The 27,456-nt window shown below is 44.7% G+C and overlaps 1 protein-coding gene across 3 annotated transcripts in view; it reads right to left on the bottom strand.

The window, feature by feature from the left end:
- The window catches only part of LOC146074234 (uncharacterized), a 62,844-nt gene extending 37,052 nt beyond the window's left edge, over nucleotides 1-25,792 (bottom strand). The window contains exons 1-4 of one of the 3 annotated variants that reach the window (XM_083182118.1): nucleotides 25,432-25,792; nucleotides 23,709-23,800; nucleotides 22,167-22,225; nucleotides 16,040-18,732 (exon numbers count right to left, since the gene is read on the bottom strand). In XM_083182118.1, the coding sequence (XP_083038244.1) occupies nucleotides 16,313-18,637 (2,325 nt within the window). In that variant the 5' untranslated portion in view covers nucleotides 18,638-18,732; nucleotides 22,167-22,225; nucleotides 23,709-23,800; nucleotides 25,432-25,792 and the 3' untranslated portion in view covers nucleotides 16,040-16,312. Of the gene's footprint in view, nucleotides 1-16,039; nucleotides 18,733-22,166; nucleotides 22,226-23,708; nucleotides 23,801-25,431 lie in introns of those variants that run through there. The other 2 variants (XR_014473389.1, XR_014473388.1) reach the window with 2 other exon arrangements.
- Between the last annotated feature and the right edge of the window lie 1,664 nt (nucleotides 25,793-27,456).

Genomic DNA, 27,456 nt, shown 5'->3' with positions numbered 1-27,456 from the left:
ACGTTTTTTGTCCCAGATTTCAACATAGTCGACATGGACACTGACACATAGCACCGTGTCCGCTCACCATGCTTTGGGCTCACTGCTTGGCTGTGCTCGGCACACTATTTTATTCTCCCACCACGCCCTAGTGCACGTTGGCTCAAAAAAAAAGTGAAAAACCCCATGTCGACCTAATGCTTGTGTCGACATAATAACCATGTCAACCTAACCTATGTCGACCTTCATTCATGTGGACCTAATGGTGTCGACATCATGCTTGTATCCCATATCCCAACAAATTTATATGAATTTGAAACATCTGCAGAGATACTGTATCAAATAACTGATCTAATGCTAAAACCTATGAAAATAAGTTAGAATATTAGATTCTAATTGTGTAATACTCCAAATAAAACCATAAGTTTCCTTTTGGAATGATATAAAGAAGCATTTATTTGTATCCACATACATAGTTTAGGAGTATGTGATAGTCAGTGTATTGTTCATGTTTTTGTGTCCATCTACTGGAGGGAACTGAAAAAGCTAAAGTCAAGTGTTGGTGCTACAAAATGCATGCAAGGCCAAAGCTGCCAGTGTGGGAGACACATTGGCTGGAATGAGCCATCGTAAGGATTAAAGTAATTAGTCTGAACGGCCCTGTTGTTGTGCTGGCATGTGGAAGAGGAACAGATACACGGCTCGGCAAAACGTCGCCAAACTGATTAGCTTGATTAGCAGCTCTTCTGATTGTCACATGTCCCCCTCACACAAGCCACACTAGTACGTGAGGGCTGGCTCCCCAATTACATGCATCACCTAGGCTATAGCTTCACTCCTTTAATGGTCATAAATGTATAAATCTAGGTTTTATGCACATGAGAAAGTGTGACGGCAGGATGAAATAACTACTTATTGTACTACAGTATTTGTACTGATTCTACACTTAAAAGCACATTATTCAAATGTTAAAATAAGCATTTCTTTTTTTACTATCAGAAGTCTGGTAATCATATGTTTCCCCCCTTATATGTACATCATCCAGCACACCTCCAATGCTTTCCACCGCACCAGTGGTGCTTCACTAACTGGCCATATAATTATCTTTTATTTATATGGCAGCACAATACATAAATGAGCAAAAAAAAACAAATAATGAATCAAAAGTACAAACGAAGTAAGATGGGAGCACTTGTATATGAAAATAATAAAATAAGGGTACAGAAACATTAGGTTCTTGCCTGTAAAAAAAGAAAAAATTGGGTTAAGGTGCCCATACACGTTACAATTATTGCATACAATATTGTATACAATATCGCATCTCATCGCGTCTTGGTTTTGCGATGAGATGAGATCCAGTACAAAAAGTATGTGCTGCACATACTTTTTGTACTAGATCTCATCTCATCGCAAAACCGAGATGCGATGAGATGCGATCTTGTATACAATATTGCATGCAATAATTGTAACATGTATGGGCACCTTTAGACGTAATAAAATGCTTTATGCAACAATGTATGTTTACAGCGGTACTTGTGAGTTATCTGGGCGTCCGATTTTGGTACTAGATCGTATGCGATATCGCATGCGATTTGCGATTTGCATGCGATTTAGCATGCGATTTGCATAAGATTTGCTATTCATTTCATTACCCCACTATCCCCAAAGTGTGTCTATCAACGTGAACCCGAAGCGTGGCGAGCGCAGCGAGCCCGCGAGGGTCGGCGGTACGCGTCCTCCGACCTTTTCATGCCCTACTATCCACTAGGGCGTGGAGTGAGAATAGAATAGTGTGGCGAGCGCAGCGAGCCACCGAGCCCGAAGCGTGGCGAGCCCCGCGAGGGGACGCGGACACCTGTGAAGCCCGCAAGGGCACGCGGATACCTGTGAAGGTGTCCGCGTCCCCTCGCGGGGCTCGCTGCGCTCGCCACGCTTCGGGCTCGGTGGCTCGCTGCGCTCGCCACACTATTCTATTCTCACTCCACGCCCTAGTGGATAGTAGGGCATGAAAAGGTCGGAGGACGCATACCGCCGCCCCTCGCGGGCTCGCTGCGCTCGCCACGCTTCGGGTTCACGTTGATAGACACACTTTGGGGATAGTGGGGTAATGAAATGAATAGCAAATCTTATGCAAATCGCATGCGATATCGCATGCGATATCGCATGCGATATCGCATGCAAATCGCAAGTACCCAAAATCGGGAGCCCGGATAACTCACAAGTACCTTTACAGCTCCTTTTTTGAAAAGCTGTGATGGTATGGGAATGATATTAAGAGGTGGCACTGGGTATCACGCAGTGGAGACAGATTGTAAGCTTGCAGCAGGGCCCTCCGTCCTCCAAGTCTGTCTGTTGTTACTTAGTTTGTTTTATCACTGTCTACAATTGTTACGCGCAACGGAATCTTCAGCGCTGTATAAGAAACTGTAAATAAATAAATGATAACCTATGCCAGTGGTAGCCAACCCTAGCTCTCGAGAGCTACCAACAGTTCACATTTCCCAGACAACCTAGCTGCTGCACAGCTGCACTCATTAATCACTGACACATTTTAAAAGATCCACAGATGGAGATAATTAGCTCACTTGTGATTCTGTGAGGAGACCTGCAAAACATGCACTGTTGATAGCTCTCGAGGACTAGGGTTGGCTACCCCAGACCTATGCTGTCCCTACAATACCTCGTGCAAGTTGTTCCTCTGCACGGCTCAGTGAGGTATTGTCAATGTTCTTTTTCAGTGTGTCCGTCTCCTGGCCGTTGTGTCTGTTCTCTACCGGAAGTTTGGGTAGTGTACTTCCAGGTGAAGGCTCCTGATTTCTGAGGTTTACCAACGGGTTTTTAGTATACACTTTGACAGGGATACTAGACCTTTCTTGGCACTCTATATTTATACTAAAAACTTTATTTGAAGTCATAAGAAATGGATGTTCTGAAAAGGGGAAGTGGTCATACACAGGGGGAAGCACGTGTAAGGGCCTTCAGCTCGTAGATACATTTTGTGTCATTCTTTTTTAGTTCAGTTATAATGAGGTGTTTTTTCTGGATCGCAGTAAAGTTTAATATGGAAGGGTCTATATTATGAGTTTTTTAAAAAGGTCTGATACACTGTGTGTGGGTAAACCTTTTTTTATATATTGTATATATGCTTGACGATTCTAATTTTTGTTTTGTATTTTTGACCCACATATTGGTGACAGGTCATATACAAGCGCTTCCATTTTACTTTATTTAAAAACTACCTTCGATATATGGAGCAGCTTACACAATTTCTCTCAGAGTTACAGTACAAGCACCTATATTTTGACAAAATCGTGGAGTGCCGCTGCCTGTTTGTACTGAGTTCTACATATGCTCCCAGAAGGCACCAATGTTCAATTGCACTCTAGTTTCAGGGAGTTCCGGGCTGAACTGTCAAATATATATATATATATTTGCACATTTACACAGTAATGAAGCAGCACTCATAGGCAGGTAGCAAGGTGAATGTGTGGACTATTTAATCCCAGAGAGCCATAATCAACATTTCGGGGTGCGGTGTGGTGACCCCTTCATCAGGATAACAACACAACTTTAGTGGTGGCAACTTGAAAGGTTGATATCTATGTTATTTATTTGTTTATAGGTGTGTGGTGATATGAGCAATAATAACAATACAGAACATTGTTAATGACAGAAAAGAACATACACTACTTCTATAATCTTATCATTTTCACATATGCTTCCATACACTTCATTATAGCTCTAGAAAGAGCTACAATAACATACATTTATTTTCCATATTGATCTCAGTTATGACATGTGACTTGATTAATGTCACATGTTTTGATACAGATTTTTTTAATTAAGTGATTCAACTCCAAGCTTTGCAAGCTTGTGGGCGCTTTGAAGTAATGATTGTGTGTAGAATGTATGGCAATCATTATTGTGGTATAAAATTAATGGAAAACTGAGCGGTGATGTCTCAAGTTATGCAGGGAGATAACAAAAGAAGAATAGGGTACCACTGTCATGAGAGACCAAAACGGGGAACGTGAAGTGCCACAGAAGTAAATACGACCATTCGTCAGTGTGACCACATCCGCTAAACCCTTTTCATTTATTTGAATGTCTTCTCCTCGCTCCCCCTTTCCCAAAGACTAAATGAAGTTGCACTGTGCCCCGTCCCTGCGTGAGAGCAGGCCTGGCCATCCTGGACGGGATTTCTGCCTTGACATCTCAATGAGAGCTGCCCTTTTCTTTCCATTCGCATCTTTGTTTCTGGGGGGCACAGGATGACCTTCAACTCCTCTGTGCTTTTCAATGTAAAGGGAAGCCCATTAGTTATGGATTACTGCTCCCCTTCCCCCATATCTCCACACACAATATGAGGACAAGAGGTAGAGTGTATGCATCAGGGGCCCCGCATGCAGGGAGCTGCAAGTGACAGCCAGAAGAAGCCTACTCTCACATGTAGTATTGTCTTCTCCCTAGAAAACACCTTTAGCTGCCTTTCATTTACAGACACTGTCATCTTGATGTCTAGTAAACAGGACAATGGGAGCTCCTAGAGGCACCATGACCATTAAGTATGCCATCTGCACTGATATCCTCAGCAGGGAAGGAAATAGTGCAGCAGGGAATGAAGTGGGCTACTGATAACACCTGAGTACAGCTTCCAAAGTGATAGTATGAGATTACTAGGGCTGGCAGAGCAGCACTTGATACCTCAGAGATAATAACCATATGTATGGCTTCGCTATTGTACACATGTGAAGTTGATTCAGACGTGTGTGTTCTTTCGGGAATGCGTTTAGGCTGCAGCTAAACATATATATTTCATTTGTATTACGCCTGTTCTCCTTTGTCATAAATCCATAGTTTATTATTATCATTTATTTATATGGCGCCACAAGGGTTCCGCAGCACCTGACAATACATAGATGAGCAATAAAAACAAGAAAATAGTGATGTACAGTACAAATGCAAATTAGGACAAGCACATTGTAAATAAAAGACAGTTGCAGCAGCGGACACTGACACAAGTATAAAAGTAACAGATCCATGGACAGAGGTACTAAGCTTGAAACGTGATAAAATGGAGAGTGATAAACAGCCAGCCAATCAGCTCCTACCTGGCATGTCACAGGCTGTGTTTAAAAAATGGCAGGGAGGAGCTGTTTATCACTCTCCATTTTATCACTTTTCAAGCTTAGTACATCTGGCCCATAATCTTAGAAAAGCACATAAGGAGAGAGGGCCCTGCTCGTAAGAGCTTACAGTCTAAAGGGAAGGGACAGACAAACTTGAGTGACTCCGCAGGGATAGAAGTGAGCATAAGCAGAAGGTTCTGATGAGAAATGGTTCGATTTAATGAAGAAGTGGGTCTTGAGAGCCCGTTTAAAGTTTTGTAGGGAGATGATGTATCTTATAGGGAGCAGTATTTTCAGAGATACAGAGCACAATGGCCAAAGTGGAGATGGGAATAGGAGGAAGTAACCAGTTGGCAGGAGAGGCGACGTGCATTTGTGGAGCGGAGAGGGTGGGTGGGAGTGTAAAGAGAGATATGGTCAGAAATGTAATTTGGAGACGAATTGGTGATAGCTTTGTAAGTGAGTGTGAGGAGGAGCTCAAATTCTATTGTGAAGGGAAAAGTGGAGCCAGTCTAGGGCTTGTAAGGGATGGGAGGTGGACATTTGGTATGTTTGGCGAGGAAGATGAGCCAGGCAGCAGCACTGAGGATAGATTGGAGTGGAGAGAGGTATTTTACAGGGAGGCCAGTAAGTAGGAGGTTTCAATAGTCCAATCTGGATATGACTAGTGAGTGAATGAGGGTCTTTGTAGCATTCTGGGTGAGATAGGGTCTGATCCTGGAAATATTTTTGATGTGGAAACAAAAAGCACTGTGAGAGATGCTGAATGTGGTTTAAAGGAGAGAGAGGAATCAAGAATAACGCCCAGGCAGCGTACTTAGTGGCCAAAGGAGAGCGTTGTTCCAGCAATAGATAGTGACATTGTGGAAGGTGAGGTTATGTGGGAGGGTGGGAAGATGATCAACTCAGTCTTACATATTTAGCTTAAGAAAGCGCTGGGACATTGCGAGACAGCAGGAAACACGAGTGAGCAGAGGTCTGGAGAGGAGAGTAGATTTGAATATCATCAGCATAGAGATGATACTGAAAGTTAAATGAGCTCACCTAGGGCGAGATTCAGCAAGCTGAAAATGCCGTAAAAACCCCTTTTTCGGGGTTTTTACCGCATTTTCATATGTGCCTGCACATGCACAGAAACAACTTCAAACACACAGTCACTCACACACCCACACACACAGTAACTTACACACACACGCACACACACACACATTATTATAGTGAGTTGCTTTCAAATAAAGCATCTCTTACTAGTTCTGGCGCATCTCCTCCTCGTCTCACCCACAAAGTAACCGCGTGGTTCCCGGACAATGTATAGTCTGGGAACACCACCCGTCTGGACACCGGGTTTAATTACCGGACTGTCCGGAGTAATCCCGGGCGGGTGGTAACCCTAGGGAATCGGCATATGCAGGGGGGGTAGGGGGTGGGGTGTGGTGTGTTTCGTCGGTCCATTGAATCCAGACAGCTAAACTTGCCCCCGGCATAGATTATAATATACCCCAGTATATTTATAATATTAATAAAGCTTAAGTTAGCTGACTAGCTAGCTGAGATTTATTTAAAGTTTTCTTAAAAGAAAGACAGATTGACAGTGGTGCACCGTGCACACTAGACAGTACTAACCTTAAGTTTGGACAGGTGCTGGGCTGGGGGAGGTTGGCTGGGGCCTGGGCTGGGGCAGGCACATTGCCCAGCAGGTGATCTGGGCTGGGCGCGCAGAAGGGGGACTGCCTGGCAAGTTACAACCCTGGCTGCCCTGGTGATTGGCTGCGCTGCTGATGTAGGTAGCACTAGCCAGGTAGGCTGCGTGCGCCACTGGACAAGACGAGACAACAGTTGAAGTTGAACTGTCTGCGCCACACACCGCGCGCCGACCAGAGCTGCTGAGCACTCACGTCACGTGTGTGTCTCACAGGTCACATGGCCACAGCCTGCAGGAGGAGCCGGACAAGTGACACTTATACTGTCACACTCTGTGTCCCGCCTTCTCCCAGCCAGCGCAGCGCTGCAGCGGAGTGTGTGTCGCTCAGCAAGAAGAACAGAGACAGTGACACTGAAGGAGGAGGAGTAGGAGGACGGTCATCACTGCCCCCCCCCCCCCCCCCCGGCTCCAGCTTCCTCACATGGGTTTCGGCCGGGTATGCAATAAATTATGTTGTTTAGTTGTCAACTTGTCACCGGGCAGCCGCTGGGGGATCAATTGCAGGACAAACTATAGTCCGGGGCAGCCACCCTTCCGGACGCCGGTCTGAATTACCGGACTGTCCGAGTAATCCCGGACGGGTGGTAACCCTAGGTGCACAGATTGCGTCATGCCTCAAATTACGGTAGATGTTACAGTGGGCAGAGACGCAGAAAGTGGGCATGTGAGTGTTGTTTATTGAATCGCACACTAGTACACCAGGGGAAGGCTTACACTTACATTTGCATATTATTGCTCATGCGACGCCCCTAACAGACACATGGATGCAGCAACAGCACCCACTTCTGAATCAGGCCAATGTGCATAATCTAGAGAGGTGCAGTATGCCCCCTAAGGTGCACGGACAGGCGCTACCAAGGGTGTCTTGCCAAGAGCTGCCACTTAGTATTGGGGTTGTCGGCCCCAATAGACCAAAGCAAAAAAAGGAGAAGAAAGTGGCGCTGGTTTGATGAAAGATCATACAAATAATATAATGTGCATAATCTGTCTGTTGCCTGCTTTATTGGGCAGCACCAGTGGTGTATCTATAATAGTAGCGCATGGATCTAGGCATGCGCAGTGGAGTCTGCAAGCTCTAGTGTTCAGACTCCACAGCGCTACTAAAATACCCAGAAAAATTGTACGGCGGAGGTTTGTGCGTATACGGTAGAGTCTAAGTGCTCTAGTGTACAAGGGCCTACTCCTCTCTTAAGACGCCCATTAACAGCGCACTATTGTTCTGCTTGCATGCTCTACCATTCCCCTATCATATTAAAGAATGAATTAACAACTTAGAATTAATCAAATACACGCCATGGTGGTTAGACATTTGTTGTCTGTCAGAAAACTTGAACAGTATCATAAAGGTGCTCTGTCTGGGCACGCTTACTAAGCAACTTGCTAGCAATGTATAACCTATTTGTCTTACCACATGCAGACACAAAAGGCCCCCATACACTAGGGCGACTTGTCCTTAGGACAAGTCGCCCCCGATTTCCCCCTGAGCTTCCCCTTGATTAGATTGGCACTTGATGTGCCGTTTTTTACATGTGATAAATCGTCTCGATTTATCACATGTAAAAAACCCGGGGAGCGGGGGGGGAAGGGGGGGGCTACAGAGCAGGGCTGCTGGTGGGAGCAGGGGGGGCTGGGGACGCTGCGGGGGACACAGGCGGCATAGAGCCGGGCAGAGGCAGCCGGGAGCTGTCAGTGCTAGAAAAAAAAGCCTATACAATGAATGGGCAGCCTGTGATTGGCTGAGCGCTCTCTCAGCCAATTGCTGACTGGCTGAGAGAGCGCTCAGCCAATCACAGGCCGCCCATTCATTGTATGGGCTTTTTTTTTTTTATTCAGTACTGACAGCTCCCGGCTCCCCCTGCCCGGCTCTATGCCGCCTGTGTCCCCCGCAGCGTCCCCAGCCCCCCCTGCTCCCTCCACCTCCGACTGATCTGGCTGAAATCTGACCAAAATCGGCTAGTGTATGGGGGCCTTTAGAACTCCACTGCTGCTCAACCACAGCTACGGACATCTGCACCTGCCAGGAACAGATACCAACACCTCCAATAGTGGCAACGGCATTTACTGAGCTGCTGCTGCTTTACAACTGAACTACAAGTATCCACATAAGAACTCCAAAGTGGGCAGGCCGGGCGATTATCGCATGGGCGAGGCAGTCCAGCGATAAAAGCCTGCTTCTTTTTTAATCACTGGCCATACGCAAGGTAATTGACAGGAAGCCGGCGTTTGTGGGCAGTAAGGGCTATTTCACACGCTCCGGCTCCTGCTGGAAGGCGAAATCCCGCAAGGTGAAAAGCCGCACACTGTAGTTAATAATGGATACAATTGTGTCCATGCACACGGGATGGCCCGGTTGCAGCCGGATCCCACCACTAGAAGGGACGGCTTCTGGGCTGTGGCCATCCCCTCCATTGTAAACTACTGTGTGCGGCACGGCTTCCTGGCCGTGCGGGATTTTGCAGGGTTGCCGACTCTGCCGAAATTCCCGGGAGTCTCCCAAAAATCGGGTCCCCCTCCCGACCCCCGGAAGGGTGGGCAACCCTCCCGGAAACTGGCGGACCCCCCTGAGCCCCTTGAATCGCGGCATGTAAATGCCGCAATCCGCGGGTCTCAGAGGAGGGGGCGGAGCTAAAATGGCACAAGTGTGTCATTTTAGCCCCGCCCCTCCATGGAGATCAGTCATTTCTCCTATTTCCCGTAATGGGGGCGGGACTTAATGACGTCACAGTCAAGCCCCGCCCCCCGATCGGGTAAGGAAAGTCTCCTCTCAGGGCTTCTCCCGGAGAGGAGCATTTAAAAGTCGGCAACCCTGGGATTTTGCCGTCTGGCAGGAGCTTGTGAAATAGCCCTAACCGGCTGTTTTCTGGGAGTTTCAGGAAAACGCAGGTGTACACAGGCATTTGAGGGGAAGGCGTGTGACGTTGGCTCCGGCTGAGAACAAACCGTTTCTATCCTGGGCTACACACAGATTGCACACCGTGGATAAAATATTCGATGGTGAGCAGCTTGCGAAAGGATTTGCATCTACTCTCAGGCCTGTGATATTTACAGAAGCCATGCTAAGCAATTCACAGACTTGCACTGGGTGGGATTTTACTCTGGCGTTGCATTATATACCTTGCATGCGATCAGGTCTGAATCAGGCCACATGTTCTCTAATTTTGTCTATTAATGCAAGTTGGCAAATACTGCTATACTGCAGCATGTTTTCCACCATTATTCTATGAACTATAAACCATATTTATTGCTAAAGAAGCATTTCCAGGCAGGTTGAAAAAAAAAAACCCTATACAGGGTTCCCTTTACCACAGGCAGGTGGCAGCTGCTTACAGCCATTTTATCTGGGGCTCTAGTGTTTGTCTCACTACAGTGATGTCTACACAAGTTGGGTGAAGCTGTAGAGTGGGAGCTGTGAACCAATAGGAAGTAACAGTCCCAGAGATTGTAGCATCTTATTGGTCCTCCCACTCACACCTCCTACATAGTCTTTTCAAAGTGAATAATAAAAAAAAAAATCTTGTTACGCCTGACCAAAATAGCATGCCATTCCCAGGTCTCCACTAAGGGGCAGCACTGAGTGCACGTAACTAATTGATGCCTAGGGATCTTAATATAGTGAAAAGCGATACGGTCACTAAGTCTACAACAACTAGGTCGAAAAGCATTAGGTCGGCACCACTAGGTAGACATGCATAAAGGTCAACATGACTGAATGTCGACATGAGCTTAGGTCGATAGGGTAATTAGGTCGACACGGGGAATGTCAACATTCAAAAGGTCAACATGGGGTTTTTCACTTTATTATTGAGCTGACGTGCTGACAGGCGATATTTCAAGCCCTACCATTCTCTAGGGCATGGTGGGAGAATAAAATAGTGTTCCGAGCGTTCCACGGCACCATGCCCAAAGCATGGCAAGCCAGCCAGCCATGCTAGGGGATGCGGTGCACTTTTTTAGTGTCCATGTCGACTGTGTCAACATTGTGTCAACAAAGAAAAAGTGAAAAACCCCATGTCGACCTTTTGACTGTCGGCCTTCCCCATGTCAATCTAATGACCCTGTCAACCTAACCCCATGTCAACCTTCATTCATGTCGACCTTCAAATATATCGACCTAGTGGTGTCGACCTAATGCTTGTCGACCTAGTTGCTGTCTATGCAATGATCCAAACTCAGTGAAAAGGCTTCAATAGAAAAGTCGGTACTCTTTACTTAGAACGGCGCCCACGATTTTGATCGTGGGCATCGTTAGTAAAAAATCTCGGCCATCTCGGGCATTGAATGCACTAAAAAATCGGGTGCGATGCGACCGACGAGATGCCCGCGATTTCCCATAGGGAACAATGTTAAATGTCTCAATTGACCCAATTTTCCTGTTCAATGCCTCAATTGACCCGATTTTTCCATAGGAAACAATGTTAAATGGGCCACAGAGGCCAAATAGGCACCCTGAAGTGTATAATGGCCACCCGAATTGTTAACGCCACCCCACGATCAACGTCAACCCGAAGCGTGGCGAGCGCAGCGAGCCCGCGAGGGGCGGCGGTACGCGTCCTACGACCTTTTCATACCCCCACTATCCACGTCGGCGTGGAGTTGAGAATAGAAAGTGTGGCGAGCGCAGCGAGCCACCGAGCCCGAAGCGTGGCGAGCGGACGCGGACAGCTGTGAAGCCCGCGAGGGGACGCGGATACCTGTGAAGGTACCCGCGTCCCCTCGCGGGGCTCGCTGCGCTCGCCACACTTTCTATTCTCAAGTCCACGCCGACGTGGATAGTGGGGGTATGAAAAGGTCGTAGGACGCGTACCGCCGCCCCTCGCGGGCTCGCTGCGCTCGCCGCGCTTCGGGTTGACAATGATCGTGGGGTGGCCATTATACACTTCAGGGTGCCTATTTGGCCTCTGTGGCCCATTTAACATAGTTTCCTATGGAAAAATTGGGTCAATTGAGGCATTGAACAGGAAAATCGGGTCAATTGAGACATTTAACATTGTTCCCTATGGGAAATCTCGGGCATCTCGTCAGTCGCATCGCACCCGATTTTTTAGTGCATTCAATGCCCGAGATGGCCATGATGGGCGCCCTTCTAAGTAAAGAGTACCGAAAAGTCATAGTCAAACTAAACTTATGACTGTGGCAGTAAGATAAGTTAAAAGGGTATTTTCCCAATTGTAAGGTGCAACTGAATAAACTGGTGCTATATACATAACCTAATAATAATAATAATAATGAATAATAATTAATAATAATCACCATGTTAGGTCTATGAAAATACAAACCCTACTGCAAATTCAGGTTTAAATGATGTGGAGGTGTGGAATTGTTTTATTGTGGGGCAAATGCTTTGCTGATGAATGAATGGTATGGGTGTCACAATACAAGCTCACTGTGACCGGAAACATGGCTATCAAATCCTAAGGTATTCAGTTAATTGGTTTTCCAAGCACAAATAAAAGTGCTATTATACCTCAATTTAGTTTTTATTTAAACTAAAGGAGCAGTGGAGACAAATTGTCTCAGTTACCTGACCCCCCTCTGTCTTCTGTTCTATGATCATCTGTTGATGTCTGTTGGCAATATCAAATTTTCAATAAGAACAGAATGAGTATTTATGAGGAAAAGGCACTTCTTCCCGCACCACTGCTTTGCCTAGAATGAACACTCTGTGCGGGCAGTTCACAGAGGAGACCCCTTCCCCATCCCCTTCCCCACACAGAATCTCTTGCAGACAGCTGCCATTAGTAAATATCATGCTTAATTTACTTTAATAAGCTGAACTGAATCTTTCATTGGCAGATGCATCTTTTCCCCTCACTTCATCCAATACTTCCTTCTAGTCATCCAAATGTACTATGTATCACTAGTAACTGCCAGTCAGTAAAGGTCCATACACACTGGGCGATTTTTCCCCTGGCCAGCAACTTTCACAGGCAGTGGATGACTTTCCATAGCAGGACGCTATGGAAAGCTGTCCATGTTGTCCATAGCAACCAATAAGGTTCTACTTATTTATTTAGCACCTTCTATCTAGAGTATAATGTATAAAATCTGGTTGCTATGGGCATCATCCCATCTTACATAGAATTCTCATCTTAGTAAATCTAAGTGCCTGTAAACAAGAACTTTTGGAGACCACAATATGTTGGGTCTGCTTCAGATGTGTTAATGCCGCTGCAGCTGTGACCCCGTATGCAGCGGATGTGTGGAAATATGCTAATGTCACAGCCACTGAGATTTGTATGAAGATGCCCACAGGAGGTGCCTCAGATTTGCCTTTGGTGCATGAAGACACAGACGTCAGACGCACATTGGTCAATAATTTACCTTCTGAGTAAGACTATGGTAACGCGACATGGCCATCGGAGGAAAGGCACTAGATCCATTGTAACTGCATATGGAATCCCGGTCACAAACTGAGACACGAATCTGAATTGGTCATCACTTTCCTGGTCATCACAAACGCTTCCTGACTCAACGCTAATCCTCACTGTGCGAGCTGTTGTAACACCATTGCGGCACATGTGCAGTAGTTCATGTGTCTAACAGAGACATGCAGTATGGCTCATCTGTCCCTAGTGACCATGGATCCACATAAATCACAAAGATTCACAATATAATCAGGGCAAAAATAGATTTTGTGGCTGTGACCACTACTGGAAGCCGTGGCAAGAAATGGGCTGGGTCTCTGAAGATTCCATGCCGACAACATGGAATATCTAAAAATGGCTGCCTCAACTCTGAGCAGTAACCCATGGTAACGAGCATATAACCCTTATGGCAATGAGCATATAACCCTCATGGCAACAAGCATGTAACACCCCCCCCCCAACAAAGTACAAGAAACCCCCTAGCAATGAGCAAGAAACTCACTGGCAACTAGCATGTAATCCCAGGCAATGAGCATGAAACTCCTCTGGAAACGAGCATGTAACTCCCCTGGCAACAAGTATGTAACCCTTGGCAACAAACTTGTAGGTAAGAAAAATTATAATTAGTGTACAGTGGAGATGAAACAATGCTGCATTCTGCCTCCATAGGCCATTCTGCAAATCATCCATTCGCAGCCATGCGGGGGGGTCGTGGGTGTGAGGGGGGGGCGGCTGGCACTGGGGCCAGTGTTTGGTCCACACGCAACACTGCAACATTCGCAGCATTGCGTGTGGACCAGAATAAAGTCCCAGGTGAAATCCAGAATAATCCCTTATCCAAAATGATTGTGGTTCCAAGCATTTTGGATAATGGATACTCAGTATTATTGTTACATGCATTGTGGTCCTTTTCTGTGGTCCTATTGTGCTTCTCTAATAATACTGTATATCTTTGTGACTTTGTGACTGGTAAAATAGCGTCAGTGTCAGCTACCGCAACTGGTTTTTATTTACCATGTACTTGTCCTAACTTGTACTGTGTCATCTATGCATTGTCAGGCGCTGCGGAAACCCTTGTGGCGCCATATAAATAAACAATAATAATAATAATGATAATATTCTCTGTAGAGATCATCCTTACACACCATATATATCTCTCTTCTTGTATAAGGAATTTAGTTTGTGAACAAAGTAAAGAAACTTTAAAATTACAATAAGAAAGCCAATTTAAATTTAAAAATTCAATATATTTTCTGTTATGTAAAAATAAATTGCTGTTGGAATAAATCAATCACACAATTCTCACTACTCCAAGCATGTAAGTGCTAAATGAGGCTTCACATGTGTGGCCAGATATACATAGCACTGCTCAGAAATAAACATAGCACTCACTGTATGTTCCCAGCCATGTATACTCTCTTTGTCCTATTGCTCAAGTGCAGCTATGTCAGACACACTGATAGCAGATAAGAACATGCAAACATTTCCTATCAGTACTGGACTGTGATATCACAGTGTAATGAGAGCTGCATTGGGAAAGGGCAGCCCTGGTAGATCACAGAACCCAAGGGGGTGATTTATGGGGTCCTGTTTGCATTAGTCCATCTTTGATCTTCTGACTGTACAGGGAGGTCTCAGGGCATAAATCATTAAGGATAAGATAATACAGTAAGATCCCAGCATGTACTGGGAAGTGGGGGAGGGTTCTTGTGTACAGTGCATGGAATCATTAATCACTATAGTTAAAAGATTTGTGCTATTTCTCAGTATAAATTATGTTAACATGTGAAGTGTTCATAAAATACAACAGCAGCTCATACTTGCCTACTTTTGAAAAGCAAAATGAGGGAGATTTTAGATGCTAGCAAATGCACCGAGCGCAGCGTCGCGCACCATTAAAGGGGTGTGTCATCAACCAAAGGGCGTGTCTAGTGACACATATGGGCGTATCTATTTTCACCCAGGGGTGTGTCCTGCAGTGGCTGGTGAAAAAAATATGAAGAGCCGCATACCACCAGAGCAAGTATGTATATGGGCAACCTACGAACAGAAGCTGTACAATTGAAACCAGCAATCATGTGTGGTTGCCATGTGTTTGATGCTCATGAAATATGTAATCTGAATCAACTTGAAAATGGTGTGTGGCTTTGATTAAAGGGGCGTGGTCTAAGGACGGGTGGGGCCTAGCACCACAACCCTGTTTTGTCACTTTAGGGGCTTGCCCAGCGCTCCCTAAGCAGCCCTTGGCTTTCTCCCTGCACTGGAGTTTCCATGAACATGGCATCTCTTCAGCTATCACCGGCTGCTCAGTAGGGCAGCTGAGATCTCCAGCTTCCCCAATTGACCCAGCCTGCTGGAACAGCAGGACAGTCTCCAATTAGTGGGACTGTCCCACAGTAATTAGGACAGTTGGGAGTAATGTAGCATTATTACTACATATAGAAACCTGTATATGTTAATTTATTGGCTGCCCTTCTAGAGCAGATTTTCCTTTACAACTCAGTCACTCACATAGAACCTCTACCCACTAGTTCTTCAAACAGACATTCACATCTTATCCTTAGTATACTATGCCCTCAATGAAATGTAAGTCAGGTCCCATACAGTTAATATATAGTATAATGAATTACTAACAATGCCCTGAGGTGCTGGCAGCCACAAGAACTTACCCTTTTATATTACACATAGTATGAAGTAGAAAATAGGCTTTACCAAAATAATTGTTTAATTGAAAAATGATCATGCTTTAAATAACATACATAATGTAAATATTAACAGAAGTATATTTAAATAACTTAACAAATAAGACCTTTACTGTCCAATAAATAAAAGAATAGATTGAACAAAATATTTTAAACCACATTTTAAATAATATAACATAACGGTGTATACTTAAGGTAACAAAAGTGGAATGTGCTCAATTAACTTAAGCATGAAAAATTTGCAAAGTACAATTCCTAAACTTAGCATGTAAACTGTATTAAAGTAAACTGTTTTATAAAGTGCAGCCCAGTGGAACATTTTATCACATTTTCTCTTTTTTTATGCTTTCTTAAAAGTAGTAAGTTTGGAATGGCTTAACTACAAATGAGAATAGCTAAGGTTTAGACTGGTGTTACATACTGTTTCAACACATCTTAGGCATCACGCGTATATGTTTTCCGCTGCTGATAACCTGCGGACTTAGCTTTAGACAAAAGCTCTTTAGAAGGCTTGAACTGGTGACAGCTTAGATCTGTAAACAGATTAAGTTTGCACTGCAAGAGACTTTTTAGTGTTCCCTCTGTAGCCAATTTTCCTCTGAGCTCAGTCTTAACTTTGCGGACCATACTAAACACGCGTTCAATTTCCGCATTGCTGTGCGGGAGAACTAACAGAGATTTGGCCATACTTGATAATATAGCAAATTTTTTGTTCCCTGTTGCTGGATGTATAACCATGCTCAGTTCATGCCAAATGGAATCCACTCTTTCAACACCGTCTTCTGTGCAATGTTGTAAGGAGGACTCGGGCAAGTCATACACACGGTACTCGGAGAACTCTTCATGCACTTTCTGCATCATGGTGTTGTCTATCACTTGGGGAAAGCGTTTAGCAAGCACTTCAATGTCTTGGAATTGTGCTGCCACGCGGTTTTTGTAGTCAAAGACCTTCATCGCTTTTATTATATCATCATTTAAGGGAAATTTGTTTTTCATATATGTAAGAGCAGAACAATAGAAGTTTCTCACTTCTCGATAAAATTTAGTCACTGCTCTGGGTTCTAGGGAAGAACAGGTCCTTATATAGTTACCAGTTGTAAACCCAATAAAGAGTTCTCTGTCCCCCATTTGGATTTCTGAATCACAAAAATCTATGCTCAGAAGTCCTTCTGCAGTATCAGCAGCTTTAATTATGGTGGGTTTCACCAATTTCAGCAGTAGTTTCTTATATAACTCCATCAGGCACTCCTGCAATTTGTGGATAAAAGGAGAACGATACTGGAGCACTGTGTTAGTCTCATTAAATGAGCAAAGAACTGCATGAAGGAACAAGATATACAGCTCAGTAGTGGAGTCCTCAAACATGTCACAGAGAGCTCTACTCCTGGGATTTTTCTCACAGTCTTCTGACTGGAAGAAGGACTTTAGTGCTGGAAACATTTTAAGCACCCTCTCAATGCAGGAATGCATACTAAGCCACCTGGTTGCCCCATGTTGCAGTATCTTAGCATACTCAATGTTCACAAACTCACTCATCTCCTTCAGTGCTTGAATTCTTTTAGCGCTGAACCTGAAGTAGGTTGTAAGTTTATGGAGAAAAGCATCTGCATCAAATGAAAGTTCATTGTTTGCCTTGCTTGCAGCAAGGTGCACAAGATGGCATGGGCACCCTTCTGTAAAAACAGAAGGGCTCTTCTGTTGAATCAACGTTTTTACAGACCTGTGTCTTCCCATATTTACAGATGCATTGTCTAAACAGAGACCAATGCAATTTTTCCAGGGAATTCCTTCTTTTTTAAAAACCTCATCTACTGCATTTACAATATTAATGCTTGTGGCAATGTTACAAACCACAAGATCTAAGAGCTTTGGCTTAACTTTTCCATCCAAATCAAAATAGGACACTAAAACGGGAAATAATTTCTCCTCAGATTCATTTCCTCCATCTAGTGCTAGGGTAAATGGCAAGATCTTCAAAGCCTCTATAACCGGCTTTGTGCAGTGTGGTGCAAGTGCATAATTAATAATTGCAGTTGTTTTTGTTCTACCACAACCATATTTTTGTACTGCAACCTCACTTGTATTTGGCATCATTGCCCTCATCAATTTACCTACATGGTCAGAGGCAGAAATAGGAATGTTATGCTCGATCAGGAAGCCAGTAAAAAGCATTTCTGCATGAATTACCGCATGCTCGTCATGAGATGTAGTTAAGTAGCTAACCAATTTCTGACTTTTATCACGGGCTTCTGATAGTTTTTTATGTTTGGCACTGTCCACATGGCGTTTACAGTCATTAACACCACCATGTTTGATAGCAAAATCACTGTTACATACTGTGCAATAGGCAGAATATTTTCCACGTGAAGATTTCTTTAGCACTGGATAACTTTTTGATATTTTGGCATTAAATTCACAATAGTATTTCTTTTTTTTAGCAGGTACTTCCTGAATTTCATCCTGCTCTTCTCTATTACTGGAGCAAGGATCTTCCTGCTCATCACACCCAACTTCCTGCATTTCATCCTGCTCTTCTCTATTACTGGAGCAAGGATCTTCCTGCTCAGCACACCCAACTTCATGGAAACTTGTACTTGGATTCTGAATGTCTATAATAGATGCATCACTGTCATCACTGTCTGTGATACATTCAGGAGAATCAGATCTTATGGGCATAGATCCACTTTCCCCACTTCTCTTGGGATCAGGAGGCTGTGACTGCTTGTCACTTTTTTTGCCGAAAAAATTCCGGATATCCATACTGTATGTTTTGCGGATATCAAATTTCTACTTGCTATACTTTCACAGGGAACTCAGTCCTTTTGCTGTATACTGTACAGCTACTGTTAAGTTCTCTGCAAAACAATTGAAAAAACATAAATTATGTTTTCCATATTCTGCGCTATAGATTCTCTATCTTATCACTAACACTTATCCACTGTATAAGCAAAGTAACTTTTATTGTAGTCAGAAAATGTACTATGTTCACTATTTAATGTAAAAGTTGGGCAGCTGCTTTGAGAATGATGTAGATAGATATGGATTAGAGAAATAATGAAATAAAATATCTAGCAACCAGGGCATGCAAAGTGCAAACCCTTAGGGAAGGAAGGCAGTCTTACAGAGAGCTGGTAGATTTGTGACGTGTAAGTGGTCACTGACATGTATGTGTTATAGGGCTTAGTGTGAAGAAGAAAAACTTTTCTAGTAGAATTGTAAAAACACTGGACAGAAGAGTGTTCAATGAGGGGATAATGACCAGAAGACAGTGTTCTCTCTAAGCTGTGCGTGTGTGCGCATGCACACAACTCGCTGAGCGTGCGCACAGACATTGAAACGCACAAAGCAGCAGTGGTCCCTTTTTGCAGTTGTGGACTCAATCAATGTATGTTTCACCCATTAACTACATCATGTGCTGTGTTTTGAATGTTTAAATGTTTAATATCATTTTGAAGTAAAGTTAACACAAATGCTAATGTCATTTTCCAGTTATATATAAGTGACGCACAAAAATGATAAATTTCCTTCCAAAGTTGCACAGCCAAAATCTTTTGCCACACACAGCCTTCGTAAAATGACATGGAACATTGCCAGAAGAGTTTTCTAAACAGAATCAAACCATGGCAGCTGTTAATACCAAGTGTAAACTATGTATTTGTAGCACAAGAACATGTGTATGTGTGTATATATATATATATATATATATATATATATATATATATATATACACATACACATATACGGGTCCAATCCTGCTGGCACTCTGGTAATAAAACAACTTGCCCCGGTGCCATAAACAAATCTTCATATAACAACTCCAATGAAAGAAGGCACTCAGGAAACAGCGAAGTAAGATGAAACAAAAAGCGTGTATTGTTTTAAGCTTTCGGGGTTTGACCCCCTTCCTCAGAACACGACTACAGCCTGTAGTCGTGTTCTGAGTTAGGGGGTCAAACCCCGAAAGCTTAAAACAATACACGCTTTTTGTTTCATCTTACTTCGCTGTTTCCTGAGTGCCTTCTTTCATTGGAGTTGTATATATATATATATATATATATATATATATATATATATATATATATATATATATATATATATATATATATATAATGCATAATCATCTAAGGCCTAATTCAGCTTGGATTGCTAATTTGAGAAGTTGCAGGTGACCGTGTGGAGAAATCCACCGCATGTAAATTTATTGCTATCTACTCACAAATCCCATACCACTGAAGAGACTTTGCCTTCTGTGCATATATGAGTAGCTTTGAGGTTTCCACCAATCTGCATCTGAAACAGAATGAACAAGGCCGGCGCTGACATCACAGACCCTCCCTTAAAAATTGGCACACCTCCATTTTTTTTCTGACACTACCAGAAAATTGCCGGTTTCCACACCCTAACATTCTAAGTCGCTAATTTCCCTAATGCATGGTTAGTCATCTGATAATCAATTTGTGAATTATGTAATTAGCAACCCATGCTGAATTAGTGCCTAATTCCTTCAATAGTACATGTATTTCCAATAAAAGCTACAATTTTCAATAAAAAATGTCCACATTCAAAGCGAACACTTTAGATCACAATAAGAAGGTACAAAGTTAAAAAGTAGCATTTTCCTTCCACCTTAAAGAAAAACACACACACACACACACACACACACTACAAATGCAAGTTACGTTAGGTTAAATCGGAAAAAAAAACTTGTATGATGCTTATGAGCAAGAAACAGACAGGGTTCTTTACTCCATTGTAGCGCCATGTCAAATAAAACTTGTCTATGTGTATGAACAATATCTTCAAGTAGGCTTTTAGTTAGTTCTTATAGCACCTACTATCCTTTTAAAAAAATACAATTATTAACTTTCATCTACTTTTGTAAAACCAAAGGGTTGGCCCCATTCGTTAAACAAACAATGCTGGAGATTTCACTGAAATGTCCTGCTTACCTATCATCCTCACACAAAGTTATGGTCTCAATACTGGACCTCCTTATTTCCCATTTCATCAAACTACAATACATATATTTTTAATTTACATTAACTGATGCTGACCATTTTTGATGCCCTGCTCCATCCTATGGGAAAGAGATTCATGTCGTGAAGAAGCAGTCATAGAATTGTTCCGGTGATGTAGTATCTGCCATTGCAAATGGTAACACGCATACTTGCCTACCTGACCCCCTCCATGAGGGAGAAAATGCTTTGTTCCTGGACGTCCCTGGTAATATATGATTGCCAGCACCTGTGGTGACACATTTCTGATCAGTTACCTAGCTCCCCACAGGTGCTGGCAATCATACATTACCAGGGAAGTCCAGGAACAGAGCATTGTGCCCCTGATGGAGCGGGGCAGGTAGGTAATTATCTATAATAGTATATAGCAGTATATATATCAGGGTTGCCTACCTGCCCCTCTCCATCAGGGGCACAATGCTCTATTCCTGGACTTCCCTGGTAATGTATGATTGCCAGCACCTGTGGGGAGCTAGGTAACTGATAAGAAAGGTGTCACCACAGGTGCTGGCAATCATACATTACCAGGGAAGCCCAGGAGCAGAGCATTGTGTCCTCCTGGAGAGGGGCATGCTGGGAGGTATGGATAATGTAGGATTGCCAGCACCTGTGGGGAGCTAGGTAACTGATAAGAAAGGTGTCACCACAGGTGCTAGCAATCATACATTACCAGGGAAGCCCAGGAACAGAGCATTGTGTCCTCCTGGAGAGGGGCATGCTGGGAGGTATGGATAATGTATGATTGCCGGCACCTGTGTGGAGCTGGGTAACTGATAAGAAAGGTGTCACCACAGGTGATGGCAATCATACATTACCAGGAAAGCCCAGGAGCAGAGCATTGTGTCCCTCATGAAGGGGGTCAGGTAGGCAAGCATGGTAACTAACTCTCTCAACAATGCTTGTTGAATAGACCCCTACAGATACCTCCACACATTGAGATTTGCTGATAGTTCTGTGTGATGCTAGATTGCTCAGAACACTCAGCAAGATCGCTCAGCACACAGCGCTGTGTTAGCGCTGTTTGCTGAGCGATCGGTCAGGGCCAGTGTTCTCTGGTGAGAAGACTGGCCTTGACCAATTTATATCCAGCATGCTGGATATTAATTGCTGGGCAATATCGCATTGTTATGTCCCCTACACACTGAGCGATGTAAGGGCATTTTCTAAGTAATCTAGTGAGATCGCTTCGAAAAATGCCCCTAAATCGCTATCATAAATAACACTCCATAGTTCAAGTCTACTATTGTAAAAATAAATAAATACTGAAAACTTACTTGAAGGTCTCGGTCTCTCTTTGTTGCTGTGCTGCACTGCAGAAACAGGACCTGTAATACTATAAACAACCAGCTAAAATCATTATAACAAATACATACTTAGGCTTCCAGTTTACATAGATTACAGTGTGAGATTGAGTTTGCATAGAATTGTAATAGCTAATATTAGTGCTTCATTCCCATCCACGAGGTCTCATGAAAGCTAGCCATGTAGTGATAAGTAATAAAACCAAAGATGTAACTAGATGTGCAAAATAAAAATCCACCTGGCAATTACACAGTATTTTCAGTGCAGGGTCATTTTGTCGGATGCAGTCTAACCCCATTTCACACTCAGCAGCAAATTAACGGATTAAAAATGTCAACCCGGTAATTTGCTGAATTACACAAGTATTACTTCAGTTCGAATGGGTCAACCCGGGTTGCAAATCCCGGGTCGCCGACCCTGGTGAACACAAGCACACACACATACAGGTTGAGTATCCCGTATCCAAAACCCCAAATATTCCAAAAACTGTGGTTTTTCAGAATTTTTTTTGTTTGTTTGTTTTTTCCGTTTCCTGCCCCTTTTTTGATACTTACCACGTCCTCCGGCGTCCACGGCGGGCTTCAGGATCCTCTTCAGCGGCACCTCCCGTCCCAGTGGTGCATTGCGCGAGTGCGCTGGTGACGTCAGCAGCGCACCTGCAAACAAAACTCACGCAATGCAACCTAGGATGACTGAAGAGGATCCTGAAGGCTGCCGTGGACGCCAGGGGACCCGGTAAGTATGGTAAAAAAATATTCAAAAAAACTGAAAAATCCCTGATCTGAAATGCTCATGGTCCCGAGCATGTCGGATAAGGGATACTCAACCTGTTCCACCATAACGTGCTGACCAGCGGCAGCATCATGGTAGGCCAACATCACCGGCATGCGCCGATGCAATCGTATGTCGCCGGCATGACGTGACGCTACCGCTGGTCAGCACGTTATGGTGGTCTGTATAAATGTGTTTTATGTATTTGTGATTATTGTATGTCCTGATGAAGAAGCGTACACATTAAAGCTTCGATTTGTTGACCTATCTTAGTGTGTTATATTGTGAGTGCCACCATCATTTTGATTGTATATTGGACCCTTGACTGGGAGTACCACGGAAGGCACCAGGCAGGCTACTACTTATCCGGAGTGCCGTGGATTCTCTCCACACACACGTGTGTGTGTGTGTGTATGTGTAGAGGGAATCCACAGCACTCCGGATAAGTAGTAGCCTGCCTGGTGCCTTCCATGAGGCACAACACCCACGTGGCAGCCGTTACATACAGCGATGACGGCAGCACTCAGGTCTTTAAAATAAACCACAGGAGGCTCTTGTAGTTCAATGTTTCAGCGCTTGCAGCGCTTTTATCATGCTGTTCTTGATAAAAGCGCTGCAAGCGCTGAAACGTTGAACTACAAGAGCCTCCTGTGGTTTATTTTAAAGACCTGAGTGCCAACATTTCGGAGCACGTAGCTTCGTCGTCAGGCAACAAGTGAACAATTCAAATAAATGACACATACCTCTTAAATAAGATTCCAGATCACAGGGCGCCGTTCTCCGTTCTCCCTCCGCTGACAGGCGCTTGAGGATGACCTCAGCGTAGTTCCAGCAACTGCAGTAAAAATAGATACAATTAGATACAATTAAATGAAGCAATGTAAGCCCTTATGGTGTGTACAGATGGGCCGATATGGCTTCCGATATAGTGAACATCGGAAGCCATATTGCATGCAGATCATATGCTTTTTTAGGGCTTGCGAGCCCGATTACTTGCCGATGCGCACTCCCGTGTGAGTGCAAATCGGCAGTGAAATAGAGAGGGCAGCCAAGACTAGATAGTGCAGATCTGCATTATATAGTCTAAATTGTCCCTCTGCAGCATGCCGTGCGATGCGAGTCCCGATGCGATCTGATCGTATCGGGACTCACATCTCACGGCATATCCTGCAGCAGTTTTTCACAATTTTATTTTATTTTTTTAAACAGAATTGTTTGTACTTTACCACCACAATGGAAATGTGCTAAATTGGAGTTCTGTTTCACATGGGATGTTGCTATTGGTAACCAATCAGATTGGAGTTCTGTTTCACATGGGATGTTGCTATTGGTAACCAATCAGAAAATACTTTTTATTTATAAAGCAGCTTCTGGAATATAATAGATTGTATCTGATTGGTTGCCCATAGCAACATCCCATGTGAAATAGGCCTTCCCCCTGAGAATTGAATGGTGCTGTAAAATGCTGTGATACCACTTTTGGTTGATGGTACCAGTTACTCTGGTCTAGTCACAGACTTGGGATACAGCAAGAGAGCCCCCAACCATCACCCTTTCCCCTCCATATTTGTCAGTTGATATCACAGGGCTTTATTTACTAAGTGGTGGATTTTTAGATCAGACGCAAAGCTGATCTGTAAGTTGTTGATCCAGAACTACTCATAGAGCAGCTAATTCAACCCCTCTGCCGATGGTGGGCACTAATGCCCTTGTGCAGACCCCTGCTGCGAGCACCTTTGGTGATATTCTCAATCACTGGGGTACTCGCACAGTGATTAACAGGCAGGGGGTGTTCTGGGGTGGGCATCCAGCGTTTCATGGGTGTGTCCACAAAAACGGTGGGCGCACTCATAGAAACGCTGTACAGGCCCCAGGGAAAGCAGGCGTTCCCCGGCCTGTTCAGGGTGGATGATGTCACATGACATCAGTGCCGGCTCCCGATTCAAAGAAAACCACTGCAGCTGAAAAGACGTAAGCTACAGCTGCAAGCGGATTTGTACACTTACACGTCAGCTCGGAAGTGCCCGCACAAAGGAAAAATCCTCCGATGGTTACTTATATCGGAGGATTTTTCCTCTGTATGAGCACTTGCAAGCTGACATGTAAGCTCACTGGAGAGGTATGCTTCCACAGAACCTCTGCGGGAGGTGGTACTTCTATATAGGCAAGCAGGGGGTGCAAAAATCATTGAAATGTACCTTTCAGAGGAAGAATACATCTCTTCATGACCTTGTCCTCTGGTTAATAAACTGATGAGTGGCAGCACTGATGGTGTATTGATAACCATTCCAGCCCCCCCCACCCCCCCCCCCCCAAAAAAAAAAAAAAACAGGGAGGACCATGTAAATGGTCAGTTCCCCCTCCCCTCCCCCCTCTAAAGCGTGGTAGTGCTAGGAGCTCCATAAAAAAAAAAAGAAGCAGGCTTAGTTGGTGGGGGAGAGAGGTTGCAGACTGTGTTATACTTACCGCTGGTCGCTGCTCCCGGCTCCGGACTCCCGCTGTCACTCACAGACACAGTCCCCGCTGCTGCCACTGCTCCTCTCCGTCCACGCAGCACGCTGTCCTCCTGCTCCGTCCGTGGCTGCGCTTCCCAGCTTCCGCTCACTCTGCTGCTGCTGCTGCCGGGTACCCACACAGCCCCGCGCGGTACCCGGCATGCTGAATGACGTCGCGCACTAGGGCGACGCCCCCGAGATATGACGCGGGCGCATGCGCAGTGCGTATTGGGGGGGGGAATGGCACAAAAACCGGGAGGAACGGATGGCCTTGCGGGAGAGCGGGAGGAAGAGTGCAAAACCGGGAGACTCCCGCTAAATGCGGGAGAGTAGGCAAGTATGCAGCAGCTCAAAAGTATCAGAATAAGGACAGGTACTTATAATATAAAAAATTCCAGAACAAAAATAAAAGACATCCTGATTTCAAAGTCTGAGCGATTACAATTTAATGTAAAACAAGGGCTTAAAATAAGCAGCAAATGAGACAGAGACTAATATACAATAGTATAGCCAGGGGCCCTGTAACAGAGGAGGGGGTCCGTGTGAAGGGCTTTTTAAGAGAGGAGGAGGCCCATGTGCAGCCTCCGGCCAGGACCCCTCCTCTCCTCTGCCAGGAGCTGTCCTGTGCATTAGGGTCTGAGCCCCAGAGCGCTCAGCCCCTACTACACATGCACAGATCTCCAGCTTCCATCGCTGGACTCCGGAGGGTAAGTATTAATAAAATGGTTGCAGTGTGTGTGGGGCTGGCCCCCCTGACTGCAGCTCTGACATTGGACTCCAGAAAAATAAGCTCAAAACATGGGTGCAGTGCACCCAATATAGAAATGCCTATCAGTGTAGTAGGGAAAGGAGGTCTGTTTAATAGACCCTGAGGGACAAAACAGAACAGGCGCCTATATGGGTGTAGACTCGCAGGGTTGCCGACCCTCCCGGAATTTGCGTGAGTCTCCCGAAAATCGGGTCCTTCCTCCCGGCCCCCGGAAGGGTGGGCAACCCTCCCGGAATCAGGGGGACCCCCACTGAGCCCCCCGATCGCGGCATTTATATGCCGCAATCCGCGGGTCTCAGGGGAGGGGGCGGAGCTAAAACGGCACAATCGTGACGTTTTAGACCCGCCCCCTCCATGGATAACAGTTATTTCGGCTATTTGACGTAATGGGGGGCGGGGCTTAATGTCGTCACAGTTAAACCCCGCCCCAAAACGCGTAATGCCCGGAGAGGATTTTTTCAAAGTCGGCAACCCTGGTGTAGAGCCAAGCAGCTTCCCGCTTGGGGGTGTCAAACCCCAAATGTGTAATATACAAGAAACAAGTGGAGCTCTAATGAGTAAAATCGGATCAATTGTTACAGTATTACAATCATATATGTTTTAACAATAAAAATTGGTACTTATGTAGTATCTGGGCTGCCGATTTTTTGATTGTATGCCTTAAGTTAAGGCATACAATCAGATGCGATGCGATACGATATCGCATCGCATCGCATACGATGCGATGCGATGCGATGACCCGATTTTTCCATAGGATTCAATGTTAAAATGGACTGAGTCCATTTTAACATGGAATTCAATGGGAAAAAGGGGTCCTTTTCATACCCCTACTATCCAAGTGGGCATGGAGTTGGATATAAACCTGTGGCGAGCGTAGCGAGCCACCGAGCCCGAAGCGTGGCGAGCGAAGCGAGCCCCGCGAGGGGACGGTATTCTGTGTCCCCTCGCGGGGCTCGCTACGCTCGCCACGCTTCGGGCTCGGTGGCTCGCTACACTCGCCACAGGTTTATATCCAACTCCATGCCCACTTGGATAGTAGGGGTATGAAAAGGACCCCTTTTCCCATTGAATTCCATGTTAAAATGGACTCAGTCCATTTTAACATTGAATTCTATGGAAAAATCGGGTCCATCGCATCGCATCGCATCGCATGCGATATGGTCGGGTGCGATGCGATGCGATGGACCCGATTTCAAAATCGGCAGCCCAGTTACTACATAAGTACCT

The sequence above is a fragment of the Crinia signifera genome, chromosome 4 (genome assembly GCF_055691185.1).
Source record: "Crinia signifera chromosome 4, ASM5569118v1, whole genome shotgun sequence".
Classification (NCBI taxonomy): Eukaryota; Metazoa; Chordata; class Amphibia; order Anura; family Myobatrachidae; genus Crinia; species Crinia signifera.
The sequence above is the reverse complement of the archived record's forward strand: the minus strand, read 5'-3'. Positions and strand labels throughout refer to the sequence as shown.